This window comes from Strongylocentrotus purpuratus, unplaced genomic scaffold (assembly GCF_000002235.5).
Source record: "Strongylocentrotus purpuratus isolate Spur 01 unplaced genomic scaffold, Spur_5.0 spur5_scaffold_7, whole genome shotgun sequence".
NCBI lineage: Eukaryota > Metazoa > Echinodermata > Echinoidea > Camarodonta > Strongylocentrotidae > Strongylocentrotus > Strongylocentrotus purpuratus.
Genome location: NW_022145613.1, coordinates 26,928,752 through 26,949,569, shown reverse-complemented (window position 1 = coordinate 26,949,569; position 20,818 = coordinate 26,928,752). Strand labels below are relative to the sequence as shown.

General features: G+C 37.0%; 1 protein-coding gene across 1 annotated transcript; it reads right to left on the bottom strand.

Annotated features, from left to right (window-relative positions):
• Positions 1-524: 524 nt before the first annotated feature.
• LOC588394 lies at positions 525-20,206 on the bottom strand. Its single transcript, XM_030973833.1, has 10 exons — positions 19,881-20,206; positions 11,258-11,449; positions 10,877-11,015; positions 10,112-10,202; positions 9,125-9,248; positions 7,191-7,925; positions 6,195-6,253; positions 4,771-4,907; positions 3,941-4,109; positions 525-3,216 (listed from the first exon to the last, which is right to left on the bottom strand). The coding sequence occupies exons 1-10, from the start codon at positions 20,031-20,033 to the stop codon at positions 3,012-3,014; spliced, it is 2,004 nt and encodes a 667-aa protein (XP_030829693.1). The 5' UTR covers positions 20,034-20,206; the 3' UTR covers positions 525-3,011.
• Between the last annotated feature and the right edge of the window lie 612 nt (positions 20,207-20,818).

Here is a 20,818-nt window from a genome sequence, read left to right as displayed (position 1 = left end):
GTAAAGCTAAAATAATTCTCTGGATCACAACTTTTCCTATGTTTCAAAAGATAACTTAGAACAATTCAACTGATGTATATCTTTAGTATTATGAATAGTAATAGAAAATATATATATACTATTAATAATAAATATACAAATTAAAAGTGACCTGTGATGTCATTATTACTTTATAAAACTTATCTTACCATCTAATTTGCACTGCTTTCTACTGGCCCTAGTATGGTATACCAACATATTTTATTTTATAACCGATATATTTCTATTAAACTATAAATAACTATTGCAATTACAGTATTAATTAACATCAAATACTAACATTACTAATTGCTAGTGAAACACACAGTGAAATAATATGTGTAATTTTACACGTAGTGCTTTTTGTCTTGAACCTACATACTTGCACTTATATATTAGGTGCATACTTTCAAGACAAAAGCATTTAAAATAGACATTTCTAAGGATTTCACTAGTTCTCTACTCTCACTTGAAAAAATATGATTAACAAATTACACACAACTGCATTTACCATATAAACATCATACAATTTAATAGAGTGCATACAGAATGTTTTTGGATAGTGCTAATTCTGACCGGCAGTAGAACAGTGAATTTAAAGTTGCTGAAGGACAAGCCAATGCCGAAAAAAATTATAATAAAATGAAGAAAATAGAGACATGACATATAAATTACCTAATATTACATGATTGAAATTTGTGCCCAGATTTTAGAAACTAAATTTTTTGGGGAAATTGTCCGATTCTCATACTTTTGTGAATTTGTCCTATTTAGCATGAATTACAAAATACACTCTTAAAACTTTTTTATCAAAAATACATATTAAGCAAATTCTTGAATTTTAGAAAGTGCAGGACAGACCGAATAGGAAACAGTTTCTGAATTATGTATACAATACCTTGGACCCACTGGAGAGTTTTTAATACATTTCCTCATAGCTAGGTTACAATGCATTTACCATGCATTAACCATCTCATTTACCATGTGTGAATTCACCCAAGCTGTATTAAGAATGGCTGAAAACCTGAGCATTCTCTGGCTATTACGCCATGACAAAGGGCAGCTACTAACAAGGTGTACAAACTCAGTCATGATAGCAAAACGATTATGTTTCAAACCACCTGGCAGTATAACTTATAAACGCCTGCTTTCTAGAACAAGCATCTACAACAGTATATTATTTTACAACAACATCAATAACAAAAATCAGACTACCAAAAGGGTATTCTAGTCTTCCAGGTACTATGTATTCACACACAACACTATTTTATAAAAATAGGCAATTTACATTTCAACAAACTTAAATGCAATTAACTATTTTACAGAAAAATTTTGCACGAAAACTTAATGCAGTTTAATATCCAGAGAAAGGGGAGAATGAAGGTTCTAATAACAGGCAAATGTCATCTTTAGCTTAGTCAACCATTTATTACACATGCTGAAAAGGGATTACTAAAATGTAATCGTATGCTCTGATTTATTTATTACAATACAGTGCTATTACCAATCAAACTTGAACCAAAATCAATTAACTCAGTCTCTTTCTGACGTTAGATTAAACCTTTTAGTACAACACACGTACATGTATTAAATTAAGGCACAAAGTCTAACAATTTTTTTATTGCAATCATTCAACAGTCCAGAACGTTTAGCAATTCCTTTTTCTCCTTCTATATTTGGGATCGAGATGGATTTCACAAATGGAACAATTAACTAATGATTAGTCTATAATCTATTAACTTTATCAGCAATGCCAAAAGACGATTCACAAATCTAAAATCGAACATAAATGTCTATAGCAAGGATAAGGAGACGAGTTTTCCTTGCTTGTTGTGTTCCTTATACATGATTGTTAGAATTTAATACAGTAAAACATGTTTATAAAGACCACCCCAGGGAGACAAAGTGGCCTTTATAAGCAGGTTCCTTTAGTACATGTATATAACACTGTTTATAATGTCTCTGTACCACATTGTACACAAATTATCATTTTCAGTGTCTTCTTTTTTCTATGTAGTTTTGCAGATTGTGTATACTGTACGATCTGGTGTTTCGTCAGTTCAATTCAATTAATTTAGTTTAATCAAAATTGATATCAGAGGAAATTTCTGGGAATAGAGGGTAGATTTGGGCTACTAAACCATCAAACCCTGGTCAAAATAAAATATTCAGAGAATAAGATCACTTGAAATGATATACATGTACATTCTTATACTTCTCTTCAAATACTAGCTCTGGTAACATGGCACTCTAATAACTGGACAACCTGAAGAAAATGGATTGCACGTTGCTATTTAAGGGCAGCACAAACATGTAGATTAAACCAGGTTACTTACAAAAATATGAGAATCATGACTGTGAGAGATATCATCAAGAAATGATGAGTTAACACTGTAGGTGTCTGTCAGACATGATCATTATCACTGTCAATCATCATTGTCACCCTCTACAGTTAGCTCTGCTTGCCAATCCTGTTAAAAGTCTTGGAGATGTGTTGTGGGGTTTGGGTGGGGCTGTCCCTATAATTGTCATCATCAACACTATCATTAATCTCTGGTAGTAGCTTCTGATGATGGCTGTATCTGAGATGCGTTGTCAGATGCGATGGGGATGTCTGTATCATCATCATTATCATCATCATTCTCCTCCTCTGCAGTTATCTCTGGTTGCCACTCCTGCTTAAAGCCTTGGAGATGTGTTGGCAGATGCGGTAAGGGGTTGTCTGTATCATCATCATCATCATCATCACCATCATCATCATCATCTTCCTCATCTTCATCATCTTCCTCATCTTCATCATCCTCATCCTCATCATCATCATCATCATCATCATCATCATCATCATCATCACCATCATCATCATCATCACAATCAACATCTATTGTTGCCTTAGAGATGCGTTGTCAGATGCGGTAAGGGGTTGTCTGTCTCCTCATCATTCTCCCCCTCTGCAGAGGAGAGGACCTAAAGCCATCGGCCGTCTGCTCGCTTACTTAGAAGTCAGGGTAATAACTACCATTAAAGTTTTTGACAACGAATGGCTGGGCTATATGGGGTTGATAGGAGGTGGTCTCGATATGGATCTCGTCTCCGTGGGTCATGTCGTAGCGACTCATCGGAAGCAAGTCCTGATTAAGCAGGTTCAGCTCGGTCTCTCCCGCATTGGGGCTCTTGGATAGATGGTACATGCGTAGCATCCTAGACAAGATGATATGGGAATGTGTGTCAACGGATAATTGAAGGTAACATAGGGTTCCGATAAGTTATAAAACAAGGCACTGCAATTTTTTGTTGTTACCACTTTATTTCTTAAAGTGAAATTTCTCAAGTAATAATTTTTCTGTAGGAAAAAAAAAAGTGCATTAACTAAGCAAAAATAATTAAGATGTTAGAAACAATTATTGAAAGTTTTCTAATGATCATATTTATATATTAATGTCTCAAATCATAAAAACTGCGTTCTTTTTATTTTTGTTTTCTTTTCCAATTGGCAAACATGCCCAGATGGACAAACATAACCATACTTCACTACAAATAAAAAATGTAACACATAACTCACTGTTGTATGATTTAATTATTCTGGGTTTCCTTGCTCATTACTATTCTTAATCAAGGTTATCACTATAACCATCTCCCCACCCGAAATAAAGTATTTTATTTTAGTTATTATATGCTTAATTGAAGGCTACTTCAACAAATTAAAAACTCAATTTTTTTTCAAGCGCTGCAAGGCTCTGGGGTTGTAAGACCACTAAAAAAAATGTACCCATATAGAAAGTACATCTATAAAAACATTGCATACCTAACCGGTGCTTTCTTTCTCTGATTAAATGAACAGGTTCACCAGTCCACTTCGCACACTATGTAAAGAGTTACTTTCACTCACTCACACCTAAGGTAAAACTATCTGATATAGGCTTACCTCTGTGGTTTGTCAACCAGTTTTGCACAGTACTTTCTGAGTTCTGAAACGTTCTGAACAACGTGGATGGTCGCCTGGTGGATGCACTTGCCGCTGTAAACAAAAGACAGCTGCGCATGTACCTGAAATCCTCTGCCAATATCGATCTCAGTCATGGGCTTCAGGTTACCTGGAAAAGGTCAAAGGGCAAAGGGCATTGTTGGAGGTTAAAGGGGACCAGTCAACTATGTAACAATATAACTAGTGTATTCATAGCAAAATAAACAACCCTTCTGCACCCCTCAGTTTAATAAAAAAAGGGATAAATAATCAACCTGCATTCTATGGGTGACTGAGTGTTAAAGAATTAAAAATAATAATATTATTCCGCTTTTATATATTGCTTAATACAACGTCTCTAAGCGCTTTACAGACATACTGTGAAGAAAAAAAGGATAACATAAAGACTCAGTGCACCAAACTAATCAAATTTCTCTAACGATAACTGCTCCTAGTTTCATTTTAAAAAGATATAGGGTTAGGGTTGCAATGAGATTTTAGGTTAGGGTACGGGTTAAGGTTAGGGTTAGGCATCACATTTTTTAATTCGCTTAGTGGTAACTGAGAGAAGTCATAGCTAAAGCATGTGTGTCATACCTGTGATTTATTGTTGCTGCTGCTTCCTTGACTTTATTTTTGGACTTACTCTATGACAATTGGGACTCCCTTTTGTTGATGTATTTTGTCTCTTTACCAGAGCTAATTCAGAGCTTTTGAGAGCTAAATCACTCAATGCTCCCATGCATTTTTTTCTCCTTCAGTGTGACATTCAATCATCAACTGAAGCTCACCATGTCTCTGCACCAGATCTTCAATCCATGGTGGAGGCTCGGGATGCTCGTCAAAGTGACGGATGAAAAACCGCTCGCTCTTCTCTCGCTCCTCTTCCTTTATCTCACTTCCATTGAGCATCTTGATGTTGGGCAGGCTGTCAACAAAAAAAAAGTAAAAATTAACATCCAAATTATAATGTAAAATCAGAGGACTACTGAGCCCTGTCTTACAAAGAGTTGATATCAATCGCAAGTTTGTGATTGATATCAATCCTAGCCTATAATCTAGGCGGAGTGCCGAGCTTTTTTCTTTGCTGCTAGACTAACCCTAAGCAGAACGTCTGATACGGCGAGACTACGAACCGTGAGCCGCGCACCGCCTATAATCACTGGTCTAGCTTTAGTCGTTGTTTTTTTTTATTATCGACCATGAATCCGTGGTAGTTTTTCGTACGAAAAAACCTCATGATTCATGGTCGATAATAAAAAAAACAATGACTAAAGCTAGACCAGTGATTATAGGCGGTGAGCCGCTTCGCGACTCACGGTTCGTAGTCTCGTCGTATCAGACGTTCTGCTTAGGGTTAGTCTAGCAGCAAAGAAAAAAGCTCGGCACTCCGCCTAGATTATAGGCTATATCAATCCCAGCTATGTACATAAGAGATAGGAGACTGCAAACTTGCGATTGATTTGGATCAATTGTAACTCTTTGTAAGACAGGACCCTGGACTCCCATACGAATACTGCCATTTCCCCCTTATAGCTCACGATCCCCTAACAACAACAAGACACTTTTGGGGATATTTTAAATCATGAATCTAAAAACAGTCCCCAGAGGGAAAACAAAAATATTGAAGAGAATATACCGTCGGCCTGCAGGCAGAAGGGCGTTAGCACGCGAGCGACTCAAAAACTACGTACTTTTCAAATTATTCGCATTTAAAGATTTGTTTTAAACTTAAACTGCTTTCCATCCCAAAAATTGGTTTAAAACTTAAGAGACTAATAGAAATGTTATAGTAAAACACAGCCACAATTTTTTTGTGGAAATAAGTCAGTTTTATAAAAGTTTGAGGCGATTTAGCGCTAACGCCCATCTGATTAATGCTTCATTTTTTACCTGAAATTTGAGCTAACACCCTTCTGCCAGCCAGGCGACGATACATCATAAATATGCTCTAACAATACAATTCTTGGTATATTCCAGGAAACTTAAAACATCACACATTTAAGCCTGATGTGTTCATTTGTAGGGGATTCACAATAGCAAGATACTCAATGTCTTCCATTTTTTATTTTTGCATGGATTTGCTTCAAGGGTAGAGCATTGATTATCCGTCTCTGTCAATTTCTCTTTGTTATGATGACAAATTATTGCTACCATCAAGAGGACTAAAGGAGGGACTCCTTTATCGATATGAAATAGTCCTTGATACACTCACCTAGCAACCAGCAGCTTCCTCTTTTCATCTATGGCGAGATTCTCCAGGAAAGGCATTCCCTATTGAGAAAGGGAGGAATACATTCAGACGATAAAACACTTGCCTCATCAAACCCAAGGGAGTCCTGCCTATATTGTTTACAATTTTACTGTACTACAAGAGAAACTGTTTACCCTGAATTTGTTTTTGAGTAGTTGAATATGTCGTGAATAAGATTGTTAATTACAATGGAATTAATGAGACCGGCAAAAATTGAATGAGATGACAAAACCTGTCGACAACACAGATATTGAAAATCATCAACACAATTAAGGGCACATGGATAAAATATTGACTGACATCAGTCTCATAATTCCTGTCCTGTTATTCCAGGGGATGAAAATCAACTTCCTCAATAAGGACATCATAGGTTTGAAGTTGACAAGAAGGTTTGGACGGGTACTGCTACGCAAAAAGCAGAATGTAATGAACAAGCAGACATGGTCTACATTTAAAGGTAAAGACCAGTTATGGTAATGCGATTGCATTGTGAAAGAAACGTTGTGGAATCGATCAGAAAAGGTTAATCATCTAGCATCTAGCATCTGCAAGGTTCTGGAATCATCAAAATGATAAGAAATTTGGCCCATTCTTCGTAAAGTTACAAGCACTATACACAGAAAGATGTATATGGGACTACCCTATATCTCTCACAGACCATGAGAGAAACAAATTTACCAAATATATGAATTAGTAGGCGGTTTCCCGGCAAATTTTGTATCATCATGTATTAGTCAAAACATATTCTTTCACATGATTGGTAGTGAGAGCTTCCATTTCATTTTTTGAAATTGGGGCATTTCCAATACTGGTCTTTACCTTTAAATAATGCACTGCAGATGCAAGAAATCTAGAGTATTTCGGATAATGTTATAATTTAAATTTTAAAAGCCCCTTGAACACTAAAACAGCAAAATGTAGACCTGCTACATGTGCTGTCGTAAACATACAGCTCACCTTAACCCGAAGCGATTCCAAACACGGGAATGCCCTGATAGACTCCACATCAGACCACTTCTCCACCTTGGTATTAGTCACACACAGTACTTTCAGGCTGGGAAACTGTGTGAACGGACATACAGGAGGCGTTTCCTTCTCAATCTCCTTCTCTTCCTCCTCCTCCTCCTCCCTCTCCTCCTCTTCATGGCCGATGGCTTCATCGGGATCCCAAGCAACCTCAAAGTAGGCAAACTTATCGGTGTTGATATCAACAAGCACTTCGTCATTACGCGCATCGCTCTCTGGGACAGTACTGGACGCGTTCATAGGCTTACTTTCTGAGAGTTTCCTCCTCTTGTCTTCTGATTTGGGGGAAGACAGTGGGACCGGTTTAGCACCGTGTTCACTGATACCTGGTAGCACTTGATGGACGGTCTTCTCTGGAAGGGGTGGATTGTCTTGTCTAATCGCTCCATAACCACAGGGATCACTGTCCTCGGAACCCTGGCTGGAGAGTCGTTCCTTGGGAACGCGTCTTGGGGTGTTCGGCTGGTAGTCCTCCATGCCGCTGTCGTAGGACGGATCGGAGACCCTGTGGCTAGGACTGCGGGATGGGTCGGCTTCTAGGCTGTTCTGGTTGGACATGGTGGAGGCATCTTCAATGAGTTTGTCCAGGATTTCAGTCACAACATCACTGATGTCTGGGCCAGCAGGTTGATTATCTGAACACACATCCATTTTATTATTTACATCCTGTACAAAATTCACCAGAATAACAAAATAAAATAATTAATGGTATGATTGACCAGAATTAATATGTACTAACATTTTTCCTATATCAGATTTGCTACATCATTCTGAATTCTACCAAGTTCTTTCCATGACATGGTACCATCATGAAGTTTTTACAAATAGGCACCAACCCCAGCCCCCCCACTCAGTGTTATTTAGGGTACGCATATGCTCGTACCCTCTTTTTGAAAGCACCCCCTATCTGAGGACTGCCAACATTTCCGAACCCCCCTTTCGCGGGCTTTTTGCGGGCTTTTCCTGCCTTGGAGACCCCCCTAAATCAGGAAAAATGCTCAATGTACCCCCCTAAATTCGGAATAATTTCTCAGGAGTCCAAAGAGATGAGAGAAAAAATGAAAAACACCCCCTTTTTAAAGAAATCTCCGGGTGAAAAGTCAAATACACCCCTTTTTTTTAAATTCTCGGGCCGGACTTTGTCGCACGAAAAGTACCCCTTTACCGGACATTTTGGCAACACGCATGCGGTCATTCCGACCTCTGAGTGGGGGGGCCGGGGCACCAACATCAAATTACTACCGATATAGTACAGGAATTTCATCATTTATTAGCTTTCCCTTTTGACTGATTTGGAGTTCTGGACAGATATTGGCATATATGAGAATGACAGAATGACATTAAATTATAATTTGACATGCAGCAGGTTTTATAAGCACTTTATGTTCACATAAAGTTTTAAAGGTTTAACTTAAAGGGACAACAAAAATTTATTCTACTGATTGTTAAAGTACATAACAATGGTAAAATCACCATCCACAAAACTGATTTCAGAGTGAGAAAGCAAACTTGACACACTGGGAATAGTTTTCTTTTGATGGGTATGTAATTCCATAAATTAGGGACCCACTTTGTGACATTTTTGGTGTTCATTTACAAAAGGAACCCACACGTATTTGTGGCTCTGAGTAAAGACTTAAACAGTGGAATGAGATTGTAAAGTGATTTCCAAGCATAATATTGCATCCTCATACCTAGAATCACTTGACAATCTCACTCCACTATTTACGTCTTTACTCAAAGCCACAAATACGTGTGGGTTCCTTAAGTGGGAAACCAACAATGTCACAAAGTGGGTTCCTAATTTACGGAATTACCCGTATATATATAAATTTTTGAACCCTGAATTTATCAACCCAACTCACCTCCCCATCTCCATCCTCCTGGCTGGGCATGGTGATGACATAATGGATGTTGGACAGCGGATTCTCTGACAGCATCAAGGTATGAAGAGCAGGCAGTAGAGACAGCGGTACGACCTGCTCCCATCTGAGTGATACAGAATCATAAGAGGTTGTAGTGGTGGTGGTTATTTTACCTGACTGCTAAGAAAGCATTAATGCTTGTTAGTAAGCAACCAGAGGACCGACGGCTTAAGAGAGACCTGGTAATGAGAATTAATGCCTTACTAAAGGGCACTAGCGCATCGCCATGGTTTCGACCTGGGTCACCGGATTACGAGACCGCTGCTCTACCGACTGAGCTATTGCGCCTCCTGATCATGTGATCATCATGGCAGTTTATAGAAATGTGAGAAGAGACAAGTACACTCCCTCAAGTTTACCAACAGACAGTGGGAGGACTATTTCCTCTATGGGGTTCTGTTACACATGCTACAACGGCAATTGCAACATGGTCATCTTGTAACACTTATCATACGAATACCAGTTGGTTTCACCCAATAAGCCTGAGAGGAGACTCTCCCATGTTTGAGTCCCATACATTCGGTACAAAATAAAGCCTGAAAAAGGCTGAATTAGGAAGGTGTCAGGGCCTAAAAACTGGTATTCCTGTGATCAAAATTTTGCCTTCAAGTCTGGACCTAACATTGTACCGATACCAACCCCAACTTTAACCCAACGTCTAATTACAACTCTGACCCTGTATCTTTGACCCAAAATTATCCAGCACATATATCGCTGGAGCAAATATTGGATCATCCTTCCAGGAACCCTCTACAAGTCTCATTCTGTGTTATATGGGGTTTGTTTGAAGTTTTCCTCCAGAGAATAGAGTGTACAATACCACGATATATCAAGGTGTTTGTCCTCCGTAGAGGTCACTCACTGCATAGCTGGAAGTAAGCGACATTGCGAGAGGTGCTCTAGTCTAGAGAGTGTGATGGTCCTTACCTTGTAAAGTTATTATCTGTGAGATGGAGGACTTCTAACTTTCTGAAACATTCCCTGACACATTCTGCAGAAGCTGGGATGTCCAAATAGCCTGGTTAAAAAAAGAAAATCATATATTGAAGAAAACATCCCATGCATGCAGCCTACAAAAGGTGTGCTTGGATGAATGTATGTTTTAGACATTATATCAAGGAAAGGCTTAGAGTAATAAAACAATAACATCATGTTTTGTAGACATTTTCAGTTGTAAATGTCTTGCTATTTTGAAAATAAAGGCTTTAGGATCTATGTTACAAGACATGCTATTTTTTTTTTTGCCATTATGTTTCACAATGACATTTTAATGCACTCTATGGAGTAACCTTTAGAGCTAAATACAGAGACATCGGTGATCGAGTGCCCCCAATGATCACTTTCCCAGGTTTCACATCTGTCGGACTATATTCCTGGGGGGTGTTTCACAAAGATCCTAACTTGAATTATCACTAAGTTGGACTTAACAGTTATGGAAAGCATCTTTAGCAAATTTATTAAAAAAGGCATAAAATTTTGATTCAATTCATTCATATTTTCTATTATCAAGGACATTTTATGTTCTTGATGTGGAATTTATGAAAAGTGTAAAATACTTGAATTTTTTACTTTTGAATACTTTTTATTTTAAGGCTATAAATGGCTCTCCATATTGTTTAAGTCCAACTTAGAGTTGAGTTGGACTTAGGATCTTTGTGAAACACCCCCCTGGTAGTTTTCTGGTCTACTCACCATTCTGGCTGGCATGTAGCTCTCTCAACTGCGGAAGACAGCGGCATATCAGGAGGATGTCATCCCACGACACACCCGTATTGTTGAGCACCAAGTTTTCAATACCAAACTTGACCCCGGACAAGTTGGCCAAAGATTTCTGTAGCAGCATAACAAAAAGAGCAGATGGTGATCGATGAGAAGGGGTGAGAAAAAATGGGTACATGTTAAACAGTTTGAACTAAGCTATCCCTAGGACTACTGCACTCTGACTATCACATACTAAAAAATTACATATTACATATACAAGTCATAAGCCTTTCGACAGTCTTATTTAAAAAGACCCAATGGTATTCAAAGTTTAGATGATTTGGGAGGAAAGAACTAATGCCCCGTACACACCTTTGGATCTTGTAGCCTATTTCCACTAAGGTTCACAAACTGGAGCTTGTCCAGAGACCGGAGTATACACATGACCTCGTCCCAGCTGCCAATCTGATTTCTGGATAGATCCAGGTCCGTCACGTTTGGGCAGAGGGAGGTAAGACCTTCTGAGGGGATACCGGCGTGAGTGATGCCACTCATAGACAGGACCTGTTGACATTATAAGAAGTAAATTATGTCGTACTGAGTACGGTAAAGTAATTAACTGTAAAATTATTTCTGGTGCTTGGAGCTCAAACAAACTGTACACAAACTCATCCTAAATGTACCGGTATGCTCCTACCCTCCCCCCCCCCCCCCCCCCCCAAAAAAAAAAAAAAAAAAAAATTAAAAAAAAATAAATAAATAAATAAAATCACTAGTTTTTTTTCCTATAAAGTTTGTTGTTTGTTGTTGTTGCTTGTTTTGATTTGCAAACTGGGCCTGGCTCCAACAGCAACCATCGGAGCCTGGGTTATATTCTCTCATCAGGTTCAGCTGTCCCTAGATAACGTATGCATGTAGATTTTGCATTTGATTTGTAAATACCTAAAATTTGACTTGTACAGGTTAAATAGCTGATATCCATCAATTCTTTTAAATGTATGTTAAGATATTATCATTCATTAGAACTTTACATAAGATGCGAAAAAATATTAAGTTTATATCATATTATAAATGGAAAACATTGTTTTGCTGTAAAAACAGATTTTATTACGTCCTATCATCCTGTTTTATGCAAGCTTTTTTTGTTGTTGATATATTATGCATACATGTAGTATATATTTTATGTACATGTAATATATTGCAGTCATGAGCAATATTAAATAAAGATATGTTTCAAAGAAATAAGAAGATGAGTAGAATGTTACTTTTTTATTTCATGCCACAGTTAACTCTCATATAATGGATTCTTTAATTTAGGATTATTTATTGTTGAATTCCTGCTTTTGAAAGTCCATTTTGCATTAAAAATAGTAATCTGTTTTTCTTCTCAAACATTACAGTAGGATCATGTGGTCATGTTCATGATTGCAATTAAAATACTTATGATCACGTAGAAACACGATATAAGATAAATGAATAAATAGATAATAAATTAAAAAATTAATTAATTTAGTAGTTAAACGACCTCCATGTAGGTCATTCTGTTTCAGTGCTTTCCATGACCAACACGAACATGCATATACATGTACAGTATGCATGTTCATAATCATATTGAAGGAAATCTTTATCAAACTATCAGAAATTAAATGCAGTTCTATTCATTCAGGAAAACATGGCAACACAGTTAAACTCCTTTTTAAGGAGATTCGTTTTTTCCTCTTGGTTGTGTTGTTGCTTAATGTACTAATTACACTTTGGACTCATTTGAGTTTTATAGCTTCCTGTTTAAACAAGACAGAGAAGTGATACAGAGTGTAGTTTGTGTACATGTATGATTAATCAAAAGACGAATTAGGCAAGAAACCACAAAAAGCAACATTACTCCCAAATTATCACAGAAAAAATTACAGCTGCTCTATTTCCAAATAGGAAATGGTTAATTAGTAACAGTATTATAAAGTAATACCAACACTTTGGGAGGAAAATCATCAATGGCTTTAGTGTACATACATGTAGCTACATGTACATTGTACCTATCACATGTTGTGCAATTTCTATTTTCAAAAGAGATACCAGTATTTGTATCTTTTTCAAACTTTCTGAACCACCCCCCCCCCCCATTCCCCAATGCATACACACATTTTCATCAAAATGCATAGGATATGATACGAATAATTGGTACCAGGTAACATAACAAAACTTTTTTATCTACCGGTATTTCTCTTAAAAATATAGACCTTCTTCATGTACATTACATCATTTTGTTTGGTGCCTGGCGGTTGTAATACTCATTGTCTCATACTCTATCATTCATTTTATTTGCAGATGACTCGAGTGTATTTTTCTCTCACAGAAATCCACAAACTCTTTTGCAGACTGTAAACTCTGAGTTGACAAATGCGACTTTGTGGATTCATGCAAACAAGTTGTCTTTAAATCTTAAAAAACTAATATGCTCTTTAGTAATTCCCTGAGTATTTTGCCTGGAAATGTAATGTTCAATGGTGTTGAGATTGAAAGAGTATCTACATTTAAATTTCTTGGCCTGCATATTGATGAACATTTAAATTGGAAGTACCATATTAGTAAACTTTGTAAATTATTGTCAAGAAATACTGGTGTAATTTATAAATTGAAATACTGAATATTTTACGTATGTTGTACGGAACTTTAATTTTGCCATATTTGCACTATGGTGTGCTAGCTTGGGGCAACTCGTTCAAATCTCAAATGGATAAATTACTACTGGTACAGAAAAGAGTAATATGAATTGTTTGTAATACTCACTATCTTGCAGATGTTCTTTTTTTTATAATAGTAGTGTTTTGAAAGTTAAAGATATTTATCATTTACAACTAGGAGCTCTAATGTATGAATTGAATGCAGGTCTACTGCCAGTAGCCTTGGCTAGAATATTTAAGAAAAATAACCAAGTTCATAGTTATTCCACACGTCAGGCGCAAGCATATCACTTGCCTCTTGTTAGAACGCAATTTGCCCTTACTACTGTGGGGTCCTAGGTTTTGGAATTCCCTTGAATCAAGAATAGCGCAATCAGTCAGTATTTATGTATTTAAGCGCAAACTGAAGTTACTATATTCGAGTCGATATCGTCTAGATTTATAGTTGTGATCAATATTTAAGAAAATTAATTTCTATATAGGTCAGCATAATTCTACTCCCATGTCTCACATCTATTCATCTGTCTGTCTTTGTTTGTTTTTGTCTGTGTTTCAGTCCTGTTGCTCATTGTTTTTTCCTGTTTCTCTTGTTTATAGCCATTATTTAGTAGTCAGTAGATTTTATTATACTTATTTATGTTTATATTTTATCAGTTGTTTAGTTAGTTTAGTTTGTCAGCACTTAAATGTATGCATTATTCTTATCTGACGAGTTTTGTTCTTTTAGGACATATTCATAAGCTACTCATGAGGGACCTTAAATCCACAAGCCTTGCTTTCAACCAAGGTCACCTCATCTTTCTTTTGTAACGCCATATTCTGTAAACTTGTTATATTCATGTCATATTTGTAAAGTGTGTTATGAAAGAAAGATAAATAAAACTTGAACTTGAACTTGAACTCTATACCACAGAGTTAATGCCCTACTGGTTCTAAGCTAACAATATCACACAGAACTTGACAGAAGCCCAGAGACGAACTATTTCAGAGCAGTGATTGCTGTACCCGTTCAAAATAATCATTAAGCATACATGTATGCATGTATGCTTGGGTTTATTACTTCCTGATCTGCCCCAAAACCAAGTCATATCCTTCCACATCATTTGTGCCACGTCAGGAACAACACAAAATTGAACAACAATGAAATTACAACCAGGCATTAAAGTGCTTTGAATGGTTGCACCTATGGTAGCTGTTCATTCATTCTTTCAATATTAAAAGTTGTCTTCTCTCCTCTATGACATCTGCAACAAAGACTAATGAACAAATAAGGAATAGCTATATTTGTTGGTCTTTAAGAGCATGTGCCTCCTTTTCAAATATACACTGTCTTGAGAAGTGCGCCTCTCAGCAAATAGTACTATTGGAGTCACCTCTTGCGCATAGTTTTAACCAGTACCTCAAATAGAAGGCATGGTATATTTGTTTTATATCCTGCATCAAAACTTTTTGAAACAATAAAAAATACAAAAATAATAACAATTCCTATTTTTAGGGGGAAAAAAATTTAGAATAAAATTAAGATTTGAAGAAAAGAAAAAGAACAATTAAAAAAAATATTTTCACAATTTTTTTTCAACTCACAAATAGTACTCCCAAATAGTACTTACATGTTGACTACTCCCAAATAGTACTCTCATAAAGTACTTTTTTAGAACAATCTTAAGACCTACAGATGAAATATTTCTGGTCACGTGACGAGCTCTCAACCAATCAAAAGCCAGTAAATTGTTGATGCATGATATAAAAGAGTACCGTATCAAATTCATCAAATCAAATTCATTACACTGGGAAGTAAAATGTTAAGGAAATTAGGTATGATCATAATAGTACCACTATCTTATGAATTAATTAGAGACACAGATTTCATGGCATTGACCTGTCAAAAAAAAAATAAAATGAAAGCAATGTTTGCAGATAGTAATGTACAGTAATACAACATCAGACATATATGCTAGGTTTCATCGCGAAGTGGATGTACCAGGACATTGCCCAACATATTGACCCCTATCAGTTTGGAAACCAGAAATGTTTATCGACCTCACATTGTTTAATTAATATTCTTCATCATGTTTTTGTAAATGCTGAGGCACCAAAAACGTCATCGACGATACTTCTCACAGATATTCAAAAAGCATTTGATAGAATAGATCACACAGTTGCCATCAAAAAGTTAATTGAAATTGGTGTACGACAACCGGTAGTTTACTGGATATCTGATTTTCTTTCTGAGCGCAAACAAAGAGATCGCTATCACAGTGATCTCTCAGAATGGTGTCAAATAAATACTGGTGTGCCTCAGGATACGAAACTTGGACCTCTAATTTTTCTTGTGATGATAAATGATTTCAAATCTTCTGAAAGCAATAAGTCGATGATCTACAGTGGCGGATCCAGGGGGGGCCCGGGGGGCCCGGCCCCCCCCCCCCCCTTGAGAAAAAATCATGTAAAATCACGTGATTTTTACCTTTTTGGGGGGTGCAAATTGAAAAAATTTTGAGGATAAAAAAAAAAAAAAAAAATGTGCTCACTACCCCCCCCCCCCCACTGAGCGATTTTTCGGCCGGCGCGATTTTCAAATTTTCGGGAGCAAAAAAAAAAAAAATTGGGCCCCCTCCCCTAAGAAATCCTGGATCCGCGCCTGATGATCTAACCCGAGTTGAGTGTCCTAAATCAAACCAAATTTCAAACATGCTACATTGTACATGCAAGAAGCTGCATGTAACTATCTTTGTGAGCTGATATTAATAAAATGCAATTGAATCATACAAAGTGTATAAAAATGTACATTTGCTTTTCTAGAGAACCAGTCAACCTGTGACTGTCACAGGTGAAATTACTTGGTATCACGATACAAAATGATTTGAAGTGGGAAGCCCATGTCAGTGATATTGAAAAAAGAGCGAATGTTCCGTTCCTTTTGGAAGTTTGGCCTTTCATATGAAGATCTAATTACTATTTTGATTAGCTATATTCGCACAATCCTTGAATATGCAACTCAAGTTTGGAGTGGAGGCCTCACTGAAGCACAAAGACAACGCCTAGAAAGATTACAAAAATGTGCTTTGAGGATTATCTTCAGAAAGGATTACCATAGTTATGCAACTAATCTAAATTACAAACATTGGAAAGTTGTCAAAATGACCGGTGTTACCTTCTTTAAGAAAAGTTTATCATGCACAGACCAGTTCAAACAATCTATACCCCAAAGAGTACACAATATAGAACATTTCAAAGGACTAACAAGATCCCTGAACCCCGGTGCAAAACTAAACGTATGCAGAATAGCCCAATCCCAGATTTGATCCGTTTGTACATTGTATAACAAAAGATTTTTATGATTGTAATACTTTGAAACAAATGAAATTGACAAATCTCTTTTTTGTTACATGTTTATATTCCTTAGTATATCAGTTCAGAAAGCTGAGGTCTGATATCTTTTACAAATAGTCAATGTATTATTTTATGGCATGAAGTTTGCAATGCATTTTTATATATTTCTAGTGTTCACCTTATAATATTCATATTTTTTTTTTGCAATGTACATGTATCTTTGTATTTTATCAGTATGTACATAATCCCTCTCCCCCCCTCTCTTTCTATCTGTCCCCCTTCACCCCCTCTATCTCTCTCTTTCCTGTTTTTCCCAACTCTCTGAATCTTTTAACTCAAATTTTTTAATTGTAATATTTTACAAGATTTATGCATACACTGTAGTATACAACTATACATGTACTCGCTCTTCGTAATTATGTAGATTGTAGTGTGATATCTCTTGAAATATATACTTGTCTTTTCCATCAATGTTTTATTCATGTGTGATTCGGTTACCGGTGCCTGTAACGTACTGCGATACGTGGAAATATTTCAATAAATACCATTTATTCATATCTATCTATATCTATCTAACTTCAAAAGACTGAGTCTAAATGAATTCTACAATCTTCATCTTTGCCCTAATAGGGCCTACAAAGTTCAGCTATTACAACTATTCCAGTTTATACCTGTAACATTTCACACCAAGTATAAAAATGTGTTCAAATTTCTACTGCACGAGTGTACGGTAATTGTATAGTTGGCAAGAGCAGAGTATATCCTGGAAAATGAAAATTAGCCAGATGGTCACATTGATAAAAGATATAAAGCAAATAGAGACAAATAGAAGCAAAGTGACTTGCGTGCGGGCACACTTACAGCACCAACCATCACAAATACTTTTCACCAATAATATTGTCCTACATGTACATGTACATACAACATGTGTATGTCTCAGTCTCGAAAGATTTAATATAGCGCAATCAAACTTCTTCAAATTACCATTTGAAATTAACTGTCTGCTGTTGTCTAATTATGCTGGCCAAAAAGCGCGTAGCCAGGATTTCATTTGAGGAGGGGCGGTAGTGAGCCCGCAAAGCAATTCGCGCGCTCCCTAGGGGAGGGGGGGGGGGGTGGGTGCAGAGAGGGGGAGTTTCCCCCCTCCCGCGCGAAACGCATAAGCTTTGAAAGAAGACGATTCGTTGTACCTTTCTCGACTCATATTCCTTGTCTGAACTCAGTCCCTCCCCCCTCTTGCGCAAATTATTAGAGAAAGGAGACAATTCGTTGTACGTTTCCCGACCCTTAATCCTTAATTTGAACTCAGTTTCCCCTTCGCGCAGAAGCTTTGACAATTCGTTGTACCGTTCTTGACTCCTTTTCCCTTTTCTTCCTACGTCCTCTTTCTTTTTTCTTCTCTTTCTCTCTCTTTTTTTTTTTGGCCGGCGTTTTTTTTTTTTTTTTTTTTTTTTTTTGGGGGGGGGGGGGGGGTAACTGCCCCCACCGCCCCCCCCCCCCTGGCTACGCGCCTGCTGGCCAATAGATGGTTAGTGCTATTTGATGAATATTTTTTGTTAAATCGGAAGGAAAAGGATAAGGCTCAATTTAAGTTAATGATTGTTGAGTGTCCGGAAGCCCAACCCCATCATACATACAGTAGATCTACATTATTCAACTTGCACTGACTTGTTAGTACCGGTAGTTAAGTATGTAACAAAATTAAAAATTACCACATTTTGTAAAAACTAATCACTATTGATTGAATCACTATTAATATGTGAAAATATAAATTCAACATTTCTTTGAGCACCATAATTTTCTAGCAAAAAAAAACCTACTGTACTTCACATAGAATACATTTGTATACTCTTGAAACAGAACAGAATATTCCTAATGTTAAGACTAAACTTCAGGAAAGTTAAGCCTACAATGTACATGTAGCTGTGGCTGTGAAATTGTGTGACCCTAACCCTCCCCCCCCCCCCAGCCCTCCCAATATCACACATGAAAATCAATCTTCTATTTTGTTATTAGACTATAATTATAAAACCGAAGTACAGTAGATCGATCCTTGTCATTTGATTGGAGGATTGATGGTCACATGATATTCAATAAATAATATTGCTGCGCCTTGTTGAATATAGGTCTAGCGTCTCTTGATTTACCTTGATTTACCTTGATGTTGGGCTTCAAGTATAATTACTTATATGCCCCTCTGCAGCAGGATTAATATCTGAAAGATCTTTCACCTCGTGCAAAATCTTGTACCATTGCACTCATGAGCATTCACTATTTGTATACTATGTGTACGCATCAACGATAGTTAATTCGATCCAACTAAATCTTAAAGTGACTCGGTAACATTGTTGAAGGTTGATGAAAAAAAATTGCTTAATTTTTGTATAAAATGTTACTTACTATATTCCTTCTACTATACTAACCCTTCTAACATGCAAAAAATCCTGAACAAATTCTCAAACCACAAAGATATCTATGGTTTTCTTTGAAGGCGTCGATGTGGGGCACCCTCTAACAGTGATTAACAGTAAATTCTCCCAACCATTTTTGAATTTTCCCAACCGTTTTTCCATGAGAAAAATACATAAAACAGGCTATAAAGATCTGTCAACACTTAACTGTCTGGAATGGAATGTAGAGCCATTTTATTGCTTTGTGACAATTTACATTGACCTAAAATGTAATAAAATTGTCCTTGTCTTGATGCTGAACAGGCTTTGACTAGTAGCAGAATAGAAGTAGAATAATATAGTTGGGAGAATTAAGGAATCAATCAGATCAGTTCTTCCCAATTTGTACCATGAATAATGATCCGTTTTCACTCAAATTTTCAGATTATCTTTAATTGTACATCTAGCATTGAAGTCACTACCTTAGCACCACTATCTCTCATCTGAACAATGTTACAAAGTCCCTTTAAGTTTGGCTCAGTGCACGGGTACGGGTATCAATTGATATCTATTTGTTTTGTTGACACATACCATACTGGTCAGATAGCCTAGCTCCGCCTCCCCTTCGCCTCCGCTGTTCTTCCGCGGTCGGTTCGTGTAGACAAAGCTCACGACACAATTGGACGCGTCGTCTTCATCTTCGCAATATTTTGCTTTCAGAGCCGCAACAAATGACTTCGGCATTTTTTCTTCTGTTGCACTCGCTAACAACACAACGAAAGAGCACTTCCAAACTGTCAAAAGGAGTTATACCCTGTGCTCAGCTGTCCATTTGTGCTTTGCAGGCCTGGGCTTTTTGTTGTCGATGGAATGAGCTTGATTTGTAATTGTGCAATTTGATATCTTGTAAATATTGATGATGTCATTGGGTTGCGCTGTTGGTTGAATGAGATGGCGCTCTTCGAATTTTTTGTCAGCTACAGCTGTTAACCTATAATCAAAGTTGATTTTTTTTGTTGCTGTTTTGGCTTCAAAAGGGTCCCAATTGGCCCAAAATGATGGGGTTCAAGTTTTCAGACCCCTCCTTCATTTCCGGGTGGGGGGGGGGGGGGGGGGGGTCCATATTGGGCGCCAAAATGGCATGTATAACGCGCAATAGGGCAATTTGGTGTCTTCGGGAAAATTTGAACCCCATCAATTTCTAATAGCTTGGACCCCCATGAATCAAAAAATGCAACAACCAAAAAACAAAAAAAAACAAAAAAAATTAACTTTGGCACAAAAATCATACAGGAGCTGTTTCAGTGACATACCATACCACACTACTAATTCAATTGTACGTATGATATGAGGGTAAAAGATAGAGGTTCAACCCTTTAATATAACCCACACCTTATGAGTAATTGATAGAAAAAAGAAAGACGGAATATTATGAGCTGTGAAAATAAAGGAACGAATCATAAAACAGGTAAGGGATCGAGGGAAGGAGAGAGAGAGAAAGAGAGAGAGAGAGAGAGAGAGAGAGAGAG

Bases quoted from the DNA above. Each gene is read 5' to 3' on its own strand.
- LOC588394 (XM_030973833.1), bottom strand. From the start codon at position 20,033: ATGCCGAAGTCATTTGTTGCGGCTCTGAAAGCAAAATATTGCGAAGAT. The intron at 4,908-6,194 runs GTGAGTGTATCA...TTTTGTTGACAG, and splicing joins AGGAAGCTGCTGGTTGCTAG to CCTGCCCAACATCAAGATGC. The intron at 3,217-3,940 runs GTAAGCCTATAT...CATCTTGTCTAG, and splicing joins CTGGTTGACAAACCACAGAG to GATGCTACGCATGTACCATC.